The sequence below is a fragment of the Callospermophilus lateralis genome, chromosome 14, assembly GCF_048772815.1.
Source record: "Callospermophilus lateralis isolate mCalLat2 chromosome 14, mCalLat2.hap1, whole genome shotgun sequence".
Taxonomy (NCBI): domain Eukaryota; kingdom Metazoa; phylum Chordata; class Mammalia; order Rodentia; family Sciuridae; genus Callospermophilus; species Callospermophilus lateralis.
Genome location: NC_135318.1, coordinates 20,357,927 through 20,375,805, shown reverse-complemented (window position 1 = coordinate 20,375,805; position 17,879 = coordinate 20,357,927). Strand labels below are relative to the sequence as shown.

The 17,879-nt window shown below is 47.5% G+C and overlaps 2 protein-coding genes across 11 annotated transcripts; one reads left to right on the top strand and one right to left on the bottom strand.

Annotated features, from left to right (window-relative positions):
• Positions 1 to 21: 21 nt before the first annotated feature.
• Positions 22 to 5,299, bottom strand: Atraid (all-trans retinoic acid induced differentiation factor). 2 transcript variants are annotated; one of them, XM_076833600.1, is made up of 7 exons: positions 4,847 to 5,299; positions 4,004 to 4,125; positions 1,450 to 1,521; positions 1,227 to 1,298; positions 908 to 1,029; positions 564 to 661; positions 22 to 351 (listed from the first exon to the last, which is right to left on the bottom strand). In XM_076833600.1, the coding sequence occupies exons 1-7, from the start codon at positions 4,943 to 4,945 to the stop codon at positions 247 to 249; spliced, it is 690 nt and encodes a 229-aa protein (XP_076689715.1). In that variant the 5' UTR covers positions 4,946 to 5,299; the 3' UTR covers positions 22 to 246. The 2 variants fall into 2 exon arrangements, with proteins under 2 accessions (XP_076689715.1, XP_076689716.1); XM_076833601.1 differs by lacking the exon at positions 4,847 to 5,299 and adding an exon at positions 4,212 to 4,836.
• Slc5a6 (solute carrier family 5 member 6) lies at positions 4,685 to 16,900 on the top strand. Of its 9 annotated transcripts, none has more exons than XM_076833595.1 (18): positions 4,685 to 5,024; positions 5,820 to 5,880; positions 8,036 to 8,102; positions 8,869 to 9,406; positions 9,713 to 9,778; positions 10,114 to 10,165; positions 10,564 to 10,631; positions 11,041 to 11,195; positions 11,619 to 11,759; positions 11,946 to 12,075; positions 12,679 to 12,767; positions 13,269 to 13,381; positions 13,717 to 13,784; positions 14,182 to 14,268; positions 14,399 to 14,577; positions 15,103 to 15,206; positions 15,423 to 15,538; positions 15,937 to 16,900. In XM_076833595.1, exons 4-18 carry the CDS (start codon positions 9,017 to 9,019, stop codon positions 16,081 to 16,083), a joined length of 1,905 nt encoding a protein of 634 aa, XP_076689710.1. In that variant the 5' UTR covers positions 4,685 to 5,024; positions 5,820 to 5,880; positions 8,036 to 8,102; positions 8,869 to 9,016; the 3' UTR covers positions 16,084 to 16,900. The 9 variants fall into 9 exon arrangements, with proteins under 9 accessions (XP_076689710.1, XP_076689713.1, XP_076689709.1 ...); XM_076833598.1 differs by having other exon boundaries at positions 5,007 to 5,024; positions 5,816 to 5,880; XM_076833594.1 differs by lacking the exon at positions 4,685 to 5,024 and adding an exon at positions 5,061 to 5,424.
• The last annotated feature ends 979 nt before the right edge of the window (positions 16,901 to 17,879 follow it).

Genomic DNA, 17,879 nt, shown 5'->3' with positions numbered 1-17,879 from the left:
GGAAAGTTCTTTTTTTTTTTTTTTTTAATGTTTATTGTAATCAACAGCACAAATGGAAACTGGTACTGGTTCATTCCTGACTCCAGTGTCCAACACTGGCATAGTGCAATTTTTCTTTTTCCTTCCAAATGCAGCCTCAGACTTAGGAGGGTCCGTTGGTCAATGATGCCCGTCATGTTAACAAATCTTCCTTGCTGGGCTATATACATCAGGATGATCTTAGGTCAGTAGGAAGCCCTGTGTAGTTCATGAAGTCTTGGCTTTTCGGCGCTGGGTTCCCCAAAGCAAAATGGAGAGGGATAGTGTGGTGGATCCCAGAATCCCAAAGAACATAAATAGTGAGAAGGAGCCCTGTGATTAACCCAAAAAAAAAAAAAAAAAAAAAAAATTACACAGCATTCATTGCACAGAGGACTACATCCTAACACCTAGTTTATTCTGGGCAATTCCCCTATAGTTCCTCTTCTCTAGGTAACTGGCATCAGCTTCTTGTGGCTTTCCTTTCAGAGAGGTTCCTGCCCTATGCATTCCTTTTATTACTAATAAGAAGGTCAAATCCTCACCTGGCGCATACACTTGTATCCGTGGAAGCCATCAGCACAAACACACTGCAAGAGACCAGGACCATCAACTGCACAAGATCCATTCTCGGGACACATTTCTGGAAGTCAGAAAGAAAGGAGAACATCACTGAATGGCATCAGGTTTATTCCAAAATATGTGCTTTTAACTTAGTTTTCAGAATACAAATAACCAGAACATAATAATATTTAAGATCTTTTCTTTCCAAAGAGTTAAAGCCTCAGATCTTCAAACAAAAGACAACTTAAGTATCATTTCTGATCTAAAACAGATAATATAAGGGAGGAAAGGAAATGCTCAGAAGGGTGGAGATAAGACAGCATACCTGGGTCTCCAGTGCTATTGCAAAGGTTCCTTTGCCCTTGGCAGATCTTGTTGTCTTTATAAGAGATAACTTGTTTCCAGGCATTATTACCCCCAGGACAGCTTATACCTTGTGGCAGTACCCTGAAGACAACATAGGTGATCATAACATGCAACCTGAGGGGCTGAGGGCATAACTCTGAGGTAGAGCAAATGCTTAACATGCAAGAGCCATAGATTCAATCCCCAACACCAAAAAGAATAAAATAAAAGAAAGAAGAAAAAGAAAATGCAGCCCAAAGTTGTTGAATTTATAGCATTTGCCCTATCCTGTTACTCACAGAGTCTGGAGCTGGATAAAGCCACGGAAGGTGTTGGTCAAGTTATCCTTGAGAGGGTTTGCCTGAAGGTCTCTGCAAAGCACACACTGTTCAGGAAAGTATCTTTTTCCTGATTATCCAATATTAATATTCATTCACTTTCTAAAGGGTCCATCCCCAAAGATTTTCCTATCAACACTTTATCATATTCACCTTTTGGGCAAGAGGGAACCTAACCACTTACATGATAACAGCAGTATATGCTTGAGGAAAGTTTGGCCCAGGATCCTCCAGAGAACAGTTCTGGAGATCCAATCTGAGGAAATAAAATAATTAGTATAACTATGTATCTTTTTTTTTTTAATCCAAGGCAAGGTTTGTATTTGATTATGCAGTCCCCCTTTCAGCTAATGATAATTGAATACAATCCTTTAGAGCCACAGACTAGGTGTTGTAGTGGACATTTCAATCATGCATTATCTGATACAATCAATACTAGCTATATGTAGTTACTTTAATTTAGTCTAAAAATTCAGTGTTTCATTTGCATTAGTCACATTTCAAAGTGCATGTGAAATAACCACCTTAGTGGCTATGTTTTGTTTAGTACAGATTAGAACATTTCCATTATCACAGAATATTCTATTGGACCAAACTGTTCTAATACTTTTTTCTATGCACTGTGCAAATATTGGAAGAAATTTTGTTCTTGTTTAGATTAATGAATCTTATATCGATTCTCAGATGCACAGAAGACATTTAAATTAAAAAAAAAATGTATCACATACAGTTTTTTTCCAAGTGCAATTTCTATTACAGACGGATTCTAAACTCCTGGACATTAAACTCCATGACATACTATTTTTTCTTCACTATCTATTGCTTTCCAGTCCTTTATTTTACAAACATTTACTGAGTGCCATGTGCAGTAGTGAACACCTGTAATCCCAGCATCTTGAGAGACTGAGGCAGGAGTACCACAAGCTTGAGGCCAACAGGTATAATTTAAAATAAGCAGGATTGGGATGTAACGTAGTGACACAGCTCCCCTGGGTTCAATCACCAGTACTGGGGGGAAAATTTACTGAGTAACTACAAACTGCAAAAATTAGGAGTTGATAAAATATATATAACACAGTATCTTAGTCTTCAAGTGGATTACAATGTAGTAGGGGAATAAGAGCATAACTTAAAAAAAACTAAAAATGAATACATTAAATTACAATATGAAAGAAATCATAGGAGACCATATACAGAAATTTGAATGGTATAAACACTAAGTGTTACAAGGGAAAAGATATTATTCTGGGATGTGGTAGTAGGGAGCATTCACAAAGGATGTTGGAATTTAAGTATTGCTATGTCCTAACTTGGTGGAGGAATGTAATTTTAGTTATGGAAAGAGGCATGAAGAAACAAACAAAAATGGAATGCCTTTGGGGAGGAGGCAAGTCTGGCTGGAGCTAGACCTTATGGAGGGTTTGAGTGGGCAAGTAATTTAAATGATGGAAAAACAGGTTGGGACTAGTTATGGTAGTTCATGATTTCAACTGTATCCTGTGGGCAAGAAATAGTTACACATACAATATGAAAGCAAGATAATGATAATGAAAAAAATTGGCTTTCAGAAAGTTTAACACAGGAAGTATTTAGGTAGATTAGGGAAAGAAGAGAACGAGAGCAAAGCATGACATTTTCCAATTTGAAGTTTAGAATGTACCCAGGAAGAAATGATTAATAGGTTAGAGATACCCACATGTACCTGGAGCTTGAAGAAGTCAAAGGTCACTAAAAGATACCTAATTTGGGGAGAGATTTGCATGATGGTTATAGTTGAAGCCATTAGGAATAGACAGATTCTTGGGCAGGATGGCACATATCTATAATCCCCACACATTGGGAGGCTGAGGCAGGAGGATCAAGAGTTCAAAGCCAGCCTCAGCAATTTAGCATGGCCCTAAGTAACTCTGTGACATCCTGTCTCTAAATAAAATAAAAAATAGGGCTGGAGATGTGGCTTAGTGATTGAGTGCCCCTGAGTTCAATCCCCCATACCCTCCCCTAAAAAAAAAAAAAAAAAAAAAGAATAGGCAGATCCCCCCCCCCCCCAAAAAAAAAGTGTAAAGGGAGAAAGGCAGCCAGGCCAAGGAGTGAATCTGAGGGGTTAACCTGAAAAATGGGCCAGGAAGAAGAATTTGTCCAAAAGAAAAAATGAATTAATCAGAAAAGGAAGAAAAGCCTTATTAGTACAGTGTCTTGGATAATAAGGGGAGAATCTCTTCCAGACACACAGTAAATAACCCAAGTCTTGATAATAAACAAAAGAACAAAGCTCTTTTCAAAATGGTGCCATAAAAGCCCTTTTTTGGTACCAAAGGGACTTAACCATTGAGCCACATCAGCAGCATACCCGCCCCCGGCCTTTTTATATTTTAGCTAGAGACAGGGTATCGCTTAGCTGCTTAGTGCCTTGCTTTTTGCTGAGTCTGGCTATGAACTCGCGATCCTCCTGTCTCAGCCTCCTGAGCCGCTGGGATGACAGACATTCACCACTGAGCCCAGCATAAAAGCCTATTTTTAAAAAGGCCCAAACTATGACTTTTAAGCAGTTTCATCCAGGAAGCACAGGATTGTTTACCTAGCCAAAAACGCTATACCAAATTTAGAAGTTTTAGAACCATGGTTTAGATGCCTCCGGTTAGGCACCAATATTTATCCCAAAACCCAATCTGGCAAGGATTGTAGATTTAGGTCTGAAACTCTTTTCCGGTATCCAAGGATGTTTTCTACTCCCTCACCCCAAGATGGTGCCCTTTTGATTCAGGCAGCAGCGGGCGTGCAGCATTAGCTCCGGAGTCTGCTTACAGTAAAGGGCCACGCTTGACAAATTTTGCACACTCCCCGGACACTGGATACATATCTGCAGAAGAGAAAGAAACCTTATTAGGGTTGTAGAAAGAAAAGCCAAGAGAACAAACAAGGATCAAGAATTCACTGCCAGTACACCTCTCCAGAATTCCTCTAATGCGGGGGAGATGGCTCATGTCATATCTTTTTATCAGGTTGGACTAGGAGATGCCATTTCTTCTCCTAAAGCTGGGCGCTGAACGAGTGCGTCAGATTTTCAGTACCAGTCTTCACACAGGAAAGATCTTTATCTTTGAGGATTACTACACAAGGTTTTTACTATGGTCTGTCCAGAGACTTCGCATCTTGGCAGCCCCAGTTTAGCCCGAGCGTAAAAGGACTGCAGGAACACAAAGAACTCGTCAAGCATTACAGAAAGAATAGTCCTATCACCGCACCACGCACGGCATTCGTGACTGGACAGCTTGCAAAAGAGTCATAGGACTCATCCGCACGAAGAATTTAAAATTATTCAAAGGCTGAGGAGAGAGGAGGTCGAATTTCATAGGTCTTTGAATGTGGGCAGGGCGAGGGCGCTGGAGGCCTGGGCAACGTGAGTACTCTGAGTACTCGGGAGTAGGATCCGTCTGGGGTATTCCTGGGACTAGGATCTGGAGGCCTCGAGGAGGAAATCCGAGCTTGAGCCGGCAGAGGGAGGGGAGAACCGCGGGCAAGCGCGACACACAGAGGGTCAACAAACCCTACTTCAGCCCGGCTTCAATTTGCTTCTGTACCTCGGGTAGCGCCAGAGCCCTTTCCACGCCCAGAGCGAGGAGCAGGGCCATAGCCCTGGAAACCAGGCTTGCACCACTACTAGGAACGATAGGCGCCATTTTCCGCCCTCTCCGACCTCCTTGACAGCTCGCGAGAGCAGCGCGGGGCCCCGCCTCCGGAGCGCCACGCCCTCTAAAGGTGCGTGATCTAACTCTTCTAGTGCAATCGCCTCGGGGCGTGGCTTAGTCGGACAGGTCCAGTCGCCGAGGGGCGGACATCTCTACGAGGTCCGTGCTAGTTTCGGCGCGCTCGAGTGCTCATTCGGGGTGGACAGACCCATCCGCCTTTTCACTTCCCACTTTGGCATACGCCCCTGTAGCCGCTCAGCTCCCCTGAGCCGACTGCAGACTCCCTCCGGCCCGCGTTCTGCTAGTCCAGATGCCAAGGTTGCCTCCGCAGCGATTCGGGCCTCTCCATCCGCCCTCAGTAAACATGGCGGCACAGCGGCTGGGGCGGGCAGGGGGCGGGGCCCCGCTGTCACCCGGCCTGGGCGCTGCGGGCCCAGCCCTCCAGCAATCCACGTGTGGAGACCCGGCAGGTGGGCTGGGCCGGGCCGGAGTGGGCGGGGGCGAAGAAGCTGGGCAGAACAGTTTCTGGGAGGGCAAGGAGGGACTGGTAGGGGCGGAGCGGACTGTCCCTAAGCGTGGGGACTGGAGATCTGAAGTGCGAGCAGTTAAGAGGTGAGCTCGGCACGTGTGGAGGGCAGGGGAAAGCCGGGAAAGAAAGGGGGTAAGGGTGACGGAGGAGCGGAGGGCGAAGGGCAAATACGGGCGGGAGGACACGAGCCTGGGAACACCCCGGGCGCAAAGTCGTCTTCACCTCAGTCCTGAGACCGCGCGGTGTCCCAGAGCATAACGAGGAGGTTGGGGCAACACAGACGTGCCCTTCTCTCTCTTTCTCTGTCTCTCTCTCTCTTTGCCTTTCCAAAGACAGGGAGCGATGCTGAGTTCGGAAAGAAAGAAAGGACCTTCCTAGCCCTGGCTGAAGAACGGAGGTAAGGCAAGGCAGCAGTGTCCCAGGGTAGCCGGTGTTCTGACTGAAGGGTGCTAGCGGACGCCTGCTCTTGGAGAAACAGTTTTTGCTTTGATTAGCGCCCTCCCTGCCCCCCTCCCCCCAAATAAAAGCTCATTGAAGCCAACCAGAACTCATATCGAGTAGCCAGCAGAGCCTTCCCTTCATGTTCTCCCAGTTATCTATTACTAAGTACCTATACCTGAGAATCTTCGGAATTTGCATTTTACATTTGGATGGCAGTCACATTTTCCAAGATGTTAAAATCCGATCTTGGCATTTTGATAAGAAGCCCCAAGCTTTTCAGACCTTGAGGAATTTTAGACACAAGACAAATTTTGAGAGAATCTTTTTGGAGAAGTTGATCCTACAGTGGGTCCTTTACATTTTGTAGGAGTCAAAGCATTCCAGTGCAGTGTGCAACCAAAGTGAGTAAGGCTTTTTTAAAAGGGGCCCCCATGAGCTGTTTGTACCTTAGTATGTTGAAGTTTTAGTGAAACAACTTGGTTCCTCCTTTTGACTCCAACTCTCTGGCAAGTCCATTGGATTTTATCAGTGTAGGGTTTTTAGAAAGCCACTGCACTGTTCCTAGAATTATACTGTGTTCGATGAAGGCTTTGTTACTGGGTTGTTTTTTTTTTTTTTTTTTCCCTGTCTTTCCTGGCTCTCTTTAGCCATCCAGGAGGGTTCTCTGTACTTCAGGCAAATAGAATTTTATCGGGAAGCCTATCAGTTTACCTCAGCAGTATGGTGTCCCAGTCCTTTCTGTAACCACCTGCCTATCAGTGCCATTAACCATTTAGTTCTACATGTTCTTTGTTGCACATAGCAGACATCTCTTTCTAGTAGTTCCCATCATCTCTATCATTAGCAGTAAAAATTGTCAAAGAGGAACAAGAAAACTCAAGATGTTGCAACATAAAAAAGCCTGGGCATCTTTAGATTAAACCAGAGTGACCTGTTCAGAACTTTGTTCTAGACACTAGCATTCGTGACTGTAAACATGTGACCCAATAATTGCCAGCTCTTTCTTCTTTTCATTGGTCCCAGGAGGTTCCAAGTTCAGGTTCAGTCTATTCCTTGCTAACCAGGTAGCATATGCCCAAGAATACTGGAGAGCTAAAGGATGGCCTGATCTTCCCTCCAGTGGGCAGGACCAGAAGACACAGTTTATATTAATCTATCTCTAGATTAGTTGAAATCTAAACTATGTGTCTTCAATGATTGACTGTAGTTAACACTCAGCTCCTGCCCTTTCTTGGAGTAGTAAGGACAGATCTTTTCTGGTGACTCTCCTGTCATAGTTACAGACAATACTCTTCCTTTAGACAGCACTATTTTTTTTCTCCCTTGTTTTGTATCATACTGCATAACCTTAAGCAAATTATTTGTTTCAATTATCTTGTGAAAAATTCCTTCCTTAACCTGAGAAATGGTATTTTGAAAGCATCAGCCATTATAACTTCATTATTTAGTGTTACTAATGAGAGCAAAGCACTTAGCACACTTCTGGGCTATATAGCAGATGTTTAGAAAATGTTAACTGTCGTCATGTTAGGCTATCTAAATACATGACACTCTGATGTTTTTTCCTCCATACCAATAAGTACTCCTAGGGCATTGGTTCTGAAGACAAGATGATATTTATGGAGAGCAGAATGGATGGGGAATTATTAGATCTTGGTTCTGATCTGGCCTCTGACAACAATTGGCTGTGCTTATGAAAAGTTCACTTGAATAATATGGGCCTTTGCTTATATGTGAAATGAGGGGGATATAATAGTGATCACTTAAGATTTCTTTAAATGCTGAAATTCTGCAATTCCATCTTTGCTTCTTTGTGTGTTCTTGGAGGATTACTGTTTTTTGTGTGGGAGTTAGAAAAGCAACTTTCCCATTTTCTCTCAGTTCCTCCTTTCTAACTCACTCCAGCACACAGGGTGCCAGGAGTGACTTAGGCTGAAAGCCTAATCCATCTAGGAATGCTATTGAATATGAGCTCACTGTTTCCCATTTTGGAACTTCTGAGTTGGGGTGATAGGGCCATTTGGTTCACAGTCATTGGTTCCCTGCATGGATGGACCAGAACAAATAGCTTTTGAGCTTTTCCCCATGCCTCATTTCTGGTCTCTTCTTAGTCACTTTATAGAGCCAGACACTCCAGCTCTGCCCAGCTCTGCCACAGACCAGGGATTACTTCTCGAGGTAGGTGTCTGCCTGCAGCAGTGTGCGAACATTCTCCCCCACTGGTTAGCTTTTGTCCACAGTGGTTCTGGAATCATAATCTTCAATCCTTGGTTCCAGCACAGTACCCTGGCACCTTGCCTCTCACTTTGGAATCCCATCATTCTTTCCAGATCTGTTATTGACCTTGGTAGGGCAGGTGGAGGGTCTGAGAAATTGGGTATCAGGTTGATTGAGTAGTGTTGGAGAGAAAGGAAAGGGCACAGAGTGATTAGAATGGAGTTCGGGCTGCCATGGAGGCAAGCTCACTGTTGAGCAGTGCTGAGAAATGGTGCTGTTAGAAGGGTGATTCTGGGAATCATGGGAGGTAAGGCTGAGGCAAGGGGAACAGGGGAAGCCCTGCTGTCATTGTTCTCCATTTCTTCTTCCCTGCAGGGCTGTGGCGCCAGGCTGGGCTCTACTAGCTTAATACATTATGGTGACTGGATCTTTGCCTACAAGGCAAAGTTTATATTAATTCTGAAAAGAAACTGGAGCTAGAGTTGATTTTTCTTTTTGCTACTTAGGTGGAGGCCCAAGAATATTATTGAATTTCACAGCTTTGCACACCCAAAGGTCCTAGCCAAATTATTGTCTCCTGGCTCTCTTACTCTGCTGCTTCCTCCCTTTCCGATTTCCCCTATGCAGCCCATCCCAGGCCTTCACAGGTAGTTATCGCCATACTGTCTGGTGCAAGTCTAACAGGTATGGAACAAAATAGGCTTGACTAGAAGTTGACTCCTTGCAGCTCACCCTGGACCATGTCACTGGGTGGAAGAGGAGGACTGTGATAACCGTGGCTGGGAGCCAGCTTGTAAGTTGCCTGCCCTGCCCAGCTGAGTGGCAGCCCAGAACCCAGGAGCAGCACCTGGCTGCAGACCATAAACACTGCGAGGATGAGTGTAACGAGCACCGCAGCCCCCCTCCTCTCAACCTCCGACACAAGCGTGGCCACATCTACCTTCTCCTTTGTGGACTATGTGGTATTTGTTCTGCTGTTGCTTCTCTCCTTGGCCATTGGTCTCTACCATGCTTTTCGTGGCTGGGGCCGCCATACCGTTGGCCAACTGCTGATGGCAGATCGCAAAATGGGCTGCTTTCCTGTGGCACTGTCCCTGCTAGCCACCTTCCAGTCAGCTGTTGCCATCCTGGGAGTTCCATCTGAGATCTACAGATTTGGGACCCAGTATTGGTTCCTGGGTTGCTCCTACTTCCTAGGGCTGCTGATACCTGCTCACATCTTCATCCCCATCTTCTATCGTTTGAATCTCACCAGTGCCTATGAGGTGAGCAAGGAAGGTCGGGGGAGGCATGGGGACCTCCAGAGATAGAGGACAGGACATACATGAGGTGATCTAGGGCCCTAGATCACCGCCATCCAAGGAAGATGGCAGAGAATTCCCCTGAGTTTCTCAGTTCTTCCTGGATGGAGTCCAGGTGGGGCTGGGAGTCCGGGGAGTGCCTTGCTGAGGAAGGCTTAGAGTAGACATGTGTTAGATGTTCCCTCCTGGGTCTTTGAGGGAAGGGGATGTGTTGTGGAGAGCAGAATTGGGAGGAATGCCATACCTTTCTTTCTGTGTATTCCTACCCAGTACTTGGAGCTCCGATTCAATAAAGCAGTACGGGTTTGTGGAACTGTGACCTTCATTTTTCAGATGGTAGGTGAAATGTGATAGAAATTGAGCCTGGGGCATGTAGAGAGCTGAATTTAGGCATGTTGAGGGAGATGGAGTTTTCCCTGCTCTCAGACTGGCAGGATTGAAATTCCTGTGAGGGGTCAATGTCATAGAAGCCATCAGCGGCCCCCTGCTGCCCATTCTGTCCAATGCTACCATAGGCACTGGGGTGATATTAAGCCAGACTTTGGGAGGAGAAGGGAGAGGGAAGTGAACTAGGAAAGGGGAAATCTTGGGGAAATTGGAGCTGAGGTCCATCCTTCTCTCATCCCACCTGCATCTCCTCTCCCCATCGCATCCTTTCGCATATCCAACAGGTGATCTACATGGGGGTCGTGCTCTATGCTCCATCTTTGGCCCTCAATGCAGGTGAGGAGTCAGGCCCCTGGCTTCCAGCAGTGGCAGTCTGGGAAAACACCTTTGGGAGGGTCAAAGAAGGGCAATGTGCCATAAGAACCTAACTTTGGACAGGGAGTTAAATCATTGCATGGGCCCTTGGGTTGGCTTCTATCAGATAGAAGCAGGATTGGTTCACCTTACTTGAAAGCTGATCAAACATTACTATGCCTCGCCTGAATTGGTTAATCAACACCTTTTGGTGGAGCTCTGCAAACATTTTTCCCCATTGAGAATGGTTTATTTTGTCTTTAATGACTAATTGCTTCATCTCTATGACTTAGCATAGCTGCATTCACCAGGGCTTTTCCGGCTTCTGTCTTGGGAAACCCTCTTCCAGAGATATGAGTGTGACTTATATCTGCTTACAGTGACTGGCTTTGATCTGTGGCTGTCTGTGCTGACCCTGGGTATTGTCTGCAACATCTATACTGCATTGGTAAGTGCAGGAAGGCCTGAGAGATAAAGAAGGGATGAGGGGCTCGGATTGTAGCTCAGTCGCAGAGTGCTTGCCTCCCAAGTGTGAGGCACTGGGTTCTATCCTTAGCACCACATAAAAATAAATAAATAAGTAAATGTCTTGTGTTCAACTACAACTAAAAAAAAAAAAAAAAGAAAGAAAAGGAATGAGATAAGAATATAGGTGAGGAGATGGGATGAAATCTATGGATAGGTTGGGGTGACGGAAGATGAGATTTAGGATGGGAGGTAGGAGTGAGGATGGGAATGATGCCAGTAGAGTCCCAGTGATTACTGCTGGAAAGTTGTGTAGCCTCCTCGCTGGTTGTGTCCTCCCTGTGGATGATGTGGAAGATATCTTTGGCAGGTGTGCTGTCTTTTCTCTGCAGGGTGGACTGAAGGCTGTCATCTGGACAGATGTGTTCCAGACACTGGTCATGTTCTTAGGGCAGCTGGCAGTCATCATTGTGGGGTCGAACAAAGTAGGAGGCTTGGGGCATGTGTGGGATGTGGCTTCCCAGCATGGCCGTATCTCTGGGATTGAGTAAGTACACACTTTGTCCTGACTGCAGTCTGCAGTATCTGGGATCCAAGCCCATCCTAAAACCTAGTATCTGGGCATCATAAGCAAAGGGCATGCTGGGAAGCTCAGGTGCAACCCTGCATGGGCAGGAAACTGGCACTACAGAGAGGAATGGTGATCACAGGTGCCCTGCTGGTGTTTGTGGAGGATCAGGATGGTACCAGGATGACTACCTGGGACGAGGCTGGTGTTGGAAAGAGGGAACTCTCCCTCCAGCTTGCTGTGCTATCTCTTGAGTCTATCCAGGTCCTTGTCTTAAGTCATTCTCTTAGCATAGCAGTGGCGCTTTGCTCTGCTGTCCACTTACCTCTCTTTCCAGGAGGACAGGAAAGCCAAGTTGGTGTCTGGGGCTCTGACATGGTGGCTGGGTGGCATCTGTTGCAGGCTGGATCCTGACCCCTTTGTGCGGCACACCTTCTGGACCTTGGCCTTTGGGGGAGTCTTTATGATGCTCTCTTTATATGGTGTGAACCAGGCTCAGGTGCAGCGCTACCTCAGTTCCCGCACAGAGAAGGCTGCTGTGCTGTGAGTGTGGGATCAGGAAGCAGTAGAGGAGGGGGTTCCCTGGAGATGCATGGGGTGGGGCAGGATGGTAGGGTGCACATGCATCCATTGGAGCCAGGAAGTAGACCTCCTTTCTGAAGACTCAGGAGGGTGTGCCTGATGGTGCCCATTAACCCAGACTTACCCCTTGGCACTGACTTTTTGCAGCTCCTGCTATGCGGTGTTCCCCTGCCAGCAGCTGGTCCTCTGCATGAGCTGCCTCATCGGCCTGGTCATGTTCGCCTATTACCAGGAGAATCCCATGAGTACCCAGCAGTCTCAGGCAGCTCCTGACCAAGTGAGAAGGCCTCTCCAGCTCCCTCCTGTGCCCATGAGAGGCCAGACCTGGCATCCAAGCAGATAGTTTGAGTAGCTACAGAAAAGCCCCATGGCCTGGATGGGAGATGGAGGAAAAGTCCTCTCTAACTCTGAGGTTCCAATAGTCTAGAGAGTCAGATGCCAGCCCTAGTCATCACCTAATTAGTGCTCATCCTGCCGGGGTGGGGGCATGGGGAGAAGGTTACTTTTAACCTGTCCCTCACTGTGTACTACATGCTCTGCCAGGAGTTGTCATATGCCTGGTCTTATGTAAGCCTTCCAGAAGTGTCATTTTATAGAGGAGAAATCGCCTTGGTGAGGTAGGCAGTGTGCTGACATCACACTGCTAGTCAGAGGCAGAACTGGGAATTGTGCTGCCATGTGTCACTCTCTCTTCAGGGCCCATTTTCTGTTGACTTGGGGGAGGTCACTTACAGTAGCAGATACCTGTGTATCTGACTCCCTATCCTGATGCACCAGGCTCTGGGGACTTGCTGGGGCATGTGCAGAGGGGTTTTCGTGCACAGCCCACCTGGGGAAGGCACCCTTCTGAGGAGGTCCATGTACTCTGCTCTGCTTGCAGTTCGTCCTCTACTTTGTGATAGACATCCTGAAAGGTCTGCCAGGCCTGCCTGGGCTCTTTGTTGCCTGCCTCTTCAGTGGCTCCCTCAGGTATCCCCTTTGACCACTTGCCCCAGGTGTGGTGCTCCTACTCCAAGGGGACAGGTGGAGGAGGGATCCCATTGAGTTTCTCACTGTGCCATCCATTGTGGATGACAAGATATAGTCCAACTGTATAAGACCACAGCCTCTGCAGATGATGCTCTGAGTTCTTTTTATAATGTCAGGAATCGATTGACTTCAACAAAAGCTTTACCTACATCCTAAAAGGACAGTGTCTGGGGCTCAGTAGTAGAGCACTTGGCCTACCACATGGGTGGTCCTAGGTTCAGTCCCCAATGCTGCACAAAAAAAGAAAAATCAACAAGGGACAGTGTCCTTACCTTCCAGACCTCCTCTGAAGTATCCCGAGTTCCAACTGTGAGGATGGTTCTAGGTTGCATATGTCATCTCTGTCACCTTTTGGGCCCTGTTCTCTCTGTAGAGTCCCTTGTTAGTTCTGCCTATCTTGGCTCCTGGGCACAGTGCTGTTCCTCATTCTCTTTTTTCCAGCACCATATCCTCTGCTTTTAATTCATTGGCAACTGTTACGATGGAAGACCTGATTCAACCTTGGTTCCCTGAGTTCTGCGAGGCCCGGGCCATCGTGCTTTCCAGAAGCCTTGGTGGGATTACACTTCCCCATATTGTCAGTTTTGTTCTTTCTGAGATACACCCTGACTACTGTCAGCACCTATTTTATCCTGGGCACACCAGTTGCCTGGTGAAGCCCACAGCCTTCACCCCATGGTTTTATATATCAGAGCGTTTCCTGGGGAGGTTTCTGAGTCACATAGCACTGAGAATGAGCAGAAGGACCTGGAGCTGGGGCATGAGGAATATGTGCCCTCTTTCCAGGGCTCCAGGAGTGGTGGCTTGGTTGGGTAGCTTGTATTGTTTTTCTCTCTTTTTATTGTGTTTGCTCACATCTGCTTATTTTCTCCCTTGTGCTTTTCCCCAGCCTTTGGCTATGGGATACTTTGTCTTGGAATGGCCTATATTTCCTCCCATTTGGGATCTGTGCTGCAGGTAATGACTATGGAGAGAAGAAAATACTTTGTAAGGAAGAAAAGGGATTGATTGAAACAGGAAATTTTCAGCAGGGCATGGCTTAAGGAGCAGGTGTCAGAAATCCCCTTTGATGGACCACCTTTAGCTTTTTGCCACTTTAGACTCTCAATGGCAAAAAGCTCTCAGGTTACTTCTGGGATATTGTCAGTTCAGAGAGACATAGAGCTCAGCCTGAAGTGGGAATCCAGAGCACATGCCCGCAGTCATCTCTGCCCTCTGTTCCAGGAGGAGGAGATAGACAGCTGATGAGTGGGGCGGTGAGGCAGTGATGGGTAGTTGTGCTTGCTCAGTGAGCCTGGGGTCTTTGTGGGTGGTGTGTTCTTTTCTCATTTTTCCTCAACTCTGTCCTCCCCAGGCAGCAATCAGCATCTTTGGCATGGTCGGGGGGCCACTGCTTGGACTCTTCTGCCTTGGGATGTTCTTTCCTTGTGCCAACCCTCCTGTGAGTGATGTATCTGGGTCCACAGTCATGTGCATGGGATGGGCCTGTGGACTGGGTTGGCAGGGCTTTCGGGATGGGGACTGTGAAGGTTTGGCCTTGTGACAAGTAAGTGTGCTGTGTCTTTGGGCAGGGTGCCATTGTGGGCCTGTTGGCGGGACTCATCATGGCCTTCTGGATCGGCATTGGGAGCATAGTGACCAGCATGAGCTCTAGCATTGCACCTTCACTTAATGGGTCCATCTTCAGCCTGCCCACCAATCTGACCACCACTACTGTGACCACCCTGATGACCTCGACCACCCTCTCTAAGTGAGGCTGGGCTTGCTGTCCTTCTCCTTGAGGGCAGAAACTCAGTTTTAAGGATCTTTTTTTGTTTTTTTTTTTTGTTGTTGTTTGTTTTCCTTCAGTACTAGGGATTGAACCCAGGGGCACTTTGTCACTGAGCTACATCCCCCCTTTTTATTTTTTGAGACAGGGTCTTACTAAGTTACTGAGGGCTGTTTTTGTTTTTGTTTTTGTTTTTTAAGAGAGAGAGAGAGAGAGAATTTTAATATTTATTTTTTTAGTTTTCGGCGGACACAACATCTTTGTTTGTATGTGGTGCTGAGGATTGAACCCGGGCCGCACGCATGCCAGGCGAGCGCGCTACCGCTTGAGCCACATCCCCAGCCCTCAGTTTTAAGGATCTTAAACAGGCCTTGCAAAGGGATTGGCCACCAGAGGACTTAGGGAAGTGTTGGCTTGGGAAGTGTTGTTGCAGGTGGATAGAATGAGGTGTCTAAGAATGCCCTTTCAACCAGTTGCTAATTGTCCTCCCCTCTCTGTTCTTTCCAGGCCCACAGGGCTGCAGCGATTCTATTCTCTGTCTTATTTATGGTACAGTGCTCACAACTCTACCACAGTTATTGTGGTGGGCCTGACTGTCAGTCTGCTCACTGGTAAGGATCTGGTATTGCTGTGCAGAAAAATGAGGAGGGTCAAGGGGGGCTCCTGAGGACTCTGCCCCTCAGAGCCCTTGGCTGTAGGTAACAGCCAGGCTTCTCAGCAGAGGTCCCAGAGGTGGGAGGGGGCTGAGACTTATGCTGAAGGGACAGCCAAGGACTTGCTGCCCTGGAGGGTTCCCCAGAGGTCATCAGAAATTCCTTTGCCTTCAGGGGGAATGCGGGGCCGGCCCGTGAACCCTGGGACCATTTACCCTGTGCTGCCAAGACTTCTCTCCCTCCTGCCCTTGTCCTGTCAGAAGCGGCTTTGCTGCAGAAGCCACAGCCAGGTGGGACCCATTGTCACATGACCTACTTCCTTCTCTTGTCTGCAGATGCCACTTGCCTCCCAGGTCCCCTCCTATCCCCTTTTCTATCCCCTCTCTCCAGCACTCCTTTTTCTAATCATGTGCCTAAACAGGGACTGTCCCAGCAGCTGCCCTTCCACAAGGCTGGGCTGGCTCCGGGAGCAAAGGGATCAGCTCAGCTTAGCCTGGCCTTTCTGCTGCCCTATCCCACTCCTGCTCTGCACTGTGCTTCTCCCTCTCCTCCCCTGCTCCCCCACTGGCCTGGCTGGGCTCCCTTCTAGCGGGGACCCAAGCAGGGTCTCTCGCTTTCCTACATGTGTCCCTTCACCACCCTTGCCCACTCTTACCAGCTCCACTGCCTTTGCTCTGCATGTTCCCAGGATGTCCCCACGGACTGTGACCTGTTTCCGGAGAAGAAAATGAATGGGGTGCTGTGGGACAGCAGAGATAAGGAGGAGATGGCTCAGGATGGCTCAGCCCACCAGGGCAGCAGCCCCACTTTTGTTCTCCAAGAGACCTCCCTGTGATGGGGACAGATCCCCACTGCCAGCCAGCAGTCGGAGTACACTATAGTGCAGGGATGGGACTGGGCGACTTTGTCTACACCAAAGGATCTTGTTCTTAAAGTTTCTCACCTGCCATGGAAATTGTCCCATTCCAGGCGGGTGAGGGGAGGCCAGAGTTTCTCCTCATCCTTTGCCAGTCTGTTCTCTAGAGGACCAGGCTGCAGAGGGAAGGATAGTGCAATAATGAGTATAGGAGCAAATCCTCTGGGAAAGGGATATGGTTTCTGATTCAACATAGCCAGTGTCCTTTGGAGAAGTTAGAGACCATACTTCTGGGGAAAATTGTCCTGGGGCCTGATTTGACAAGATTGACCAGCTCCACCAGCTCCGCATAGCTCCAAGCTCCTTAAAGGACAACTGTTCCCTTATTATTCCATGTTGACACCGATTCTGTCAGCCACGGTGGGCCCTGTGATCCCTTTCAGGTTGTCTGTGACTCCCAGGCTCCTCATTCTTGTGTGCCTAATTTGTTCTTGAGAAGTTTTGATGTCCCTGAGCCTCTCTGAATAGGCAGGTGTGTTCATCTGCTTTGTGTACAGTAGGCAGGTTTTCCACATCACTGACCCCACCCTAAAACACTGAAATGGGCTTTTGGGGATGGGCAAATATGGATCCAAGGAACCAGGGCCGTAACCAGGTCCTCTGTGGAATATGCTATCCTTGTCTCCTGAGCCAGGCACCCTGGTATCATTCTGTCATTGATACTCCTATTTTCTTTTGGAGTTTCTTCCTCATGTATCTTTGTTCCTAGGGAATAAAAATTGCTGTTGGATCTAGAGTCTTGGCTTCTGTTCTGTCTTCAACTATCCACCCAGTCCCTGGAGAAGAAGAGTCCCTCCTGTGCATAGATGTCTTTGTCAGTTGAAGGGACAGAGGGGCCTTCCACTGACACTTCCACTGAAACTTCCTGGAGTTTCTGCAGTTCCACATCTGTTGGGGCAGCATTGTGCTCCTCAGGGTGGAAGATGTACTTACTCCTTAAGGCTTTACTTCTTGTGGCTTAGGCTGTCACCTGTTTCCCTTTTTGTCCTTTGCCAAACAATCTCTATTGCTGAGAAGCTCTCCAGATTACCTCAGCAGAGATGTCCCAGGCAGATCTGAGGATTCAGCTCCCACTGAGGCCACCTTTCATGGCTCCCAGATACAATCCAGCTATTCTCATATTCTGTGCTGGACATTCTGTCTTCCTGTCTCTACCCCAGCCTTATTTTTTAAGAGACAGAGTCTTGCTGTATTGCCAAGGTTGGCTCCATACTCCTGGGCACACCTGATCTTGCTTCTGCCTCCTGAGCAACTGGAACTACAGGCATATGCCACAGTGCTGGTTATATCCCACCTTTCTCTTTCCACTTTAGTTCTCTTTCCCCTGCTGCTGTGGCCAGCCCTGTGGGAGAACAGGCTCATCTTGCTCAAATCCAGACCCCAGCCACGGCTACCCTGCCCAGATCCAATTAGAGCACCAATGAACCTAAAACCTTCTGCTCTCATTGTTTCCCCAATCCATGACTCTCTGGAATTGAGAGTAAAAATTCCTATTCAGTGATGGGATGTAGCTCAGTGATAGAGCTATTAGCATGTGTGGGTTTAATCCCCAGCACTGCAAAAATATATAAATTCCTATTTAATATGGACTGTGGATATATAGTCGAGCTACTCCAGACCTGAGAAATGGCTGTAATGGTCAGGTCCAAGATATGTCCATCAACACTATTTCAGACATGCCTGGATGGGGCTTCAGGGGGAATGGAGAGAATAAG

Excerpts from the sequence above, each read along its gene's own strand:
- Atraid (XM_076833600.1), bottom strand. The coding sequence starts at position 4,945 with ATGGCGCCTATCGTTCCTAGTAGTGGTGCAAGCCTGGTTTCCAGGGCT. Across the intron at positions 4,126-4,846 it reads GGGCTCTGGCGCTACCCGAG|ATATGTATCCAGTGTCCGGG; the intron begins GTACAGAAGCAA and ends TCTCTTCTGCAG. Across the intron at positions 1,522-4,003 it reads CAAAAGGGCACCATCTTGGG|ATTGGATCTCCAGAACTGTT; the intron begins GTGAGGGAGTAG and ends TTATTTCCTCAG.
- Slc5a6 (XM_076833595.1), top strand. The coding sequence starts at position 9,017 with ATGAGTGTAACGAGCACCGCAGCCCCCCTCCTCTCAACCTCCGACACA. Across the intron at positions 9,779-10,113 it reads TGACCTTCATTTTTCAGATG|GTGATCTACATGGGGGTCGT; the intron begins GTAGGTGAAATG and ends CATATCCAACAG. Across the intron at positions 10,166-10,563 it reads ATCTTTGGCCCTCAATGCAG|TGACTGGCTTTGATCTGTGG; the intron begins GTGAGGAGTCAG and ends ATCTGCTTACAG.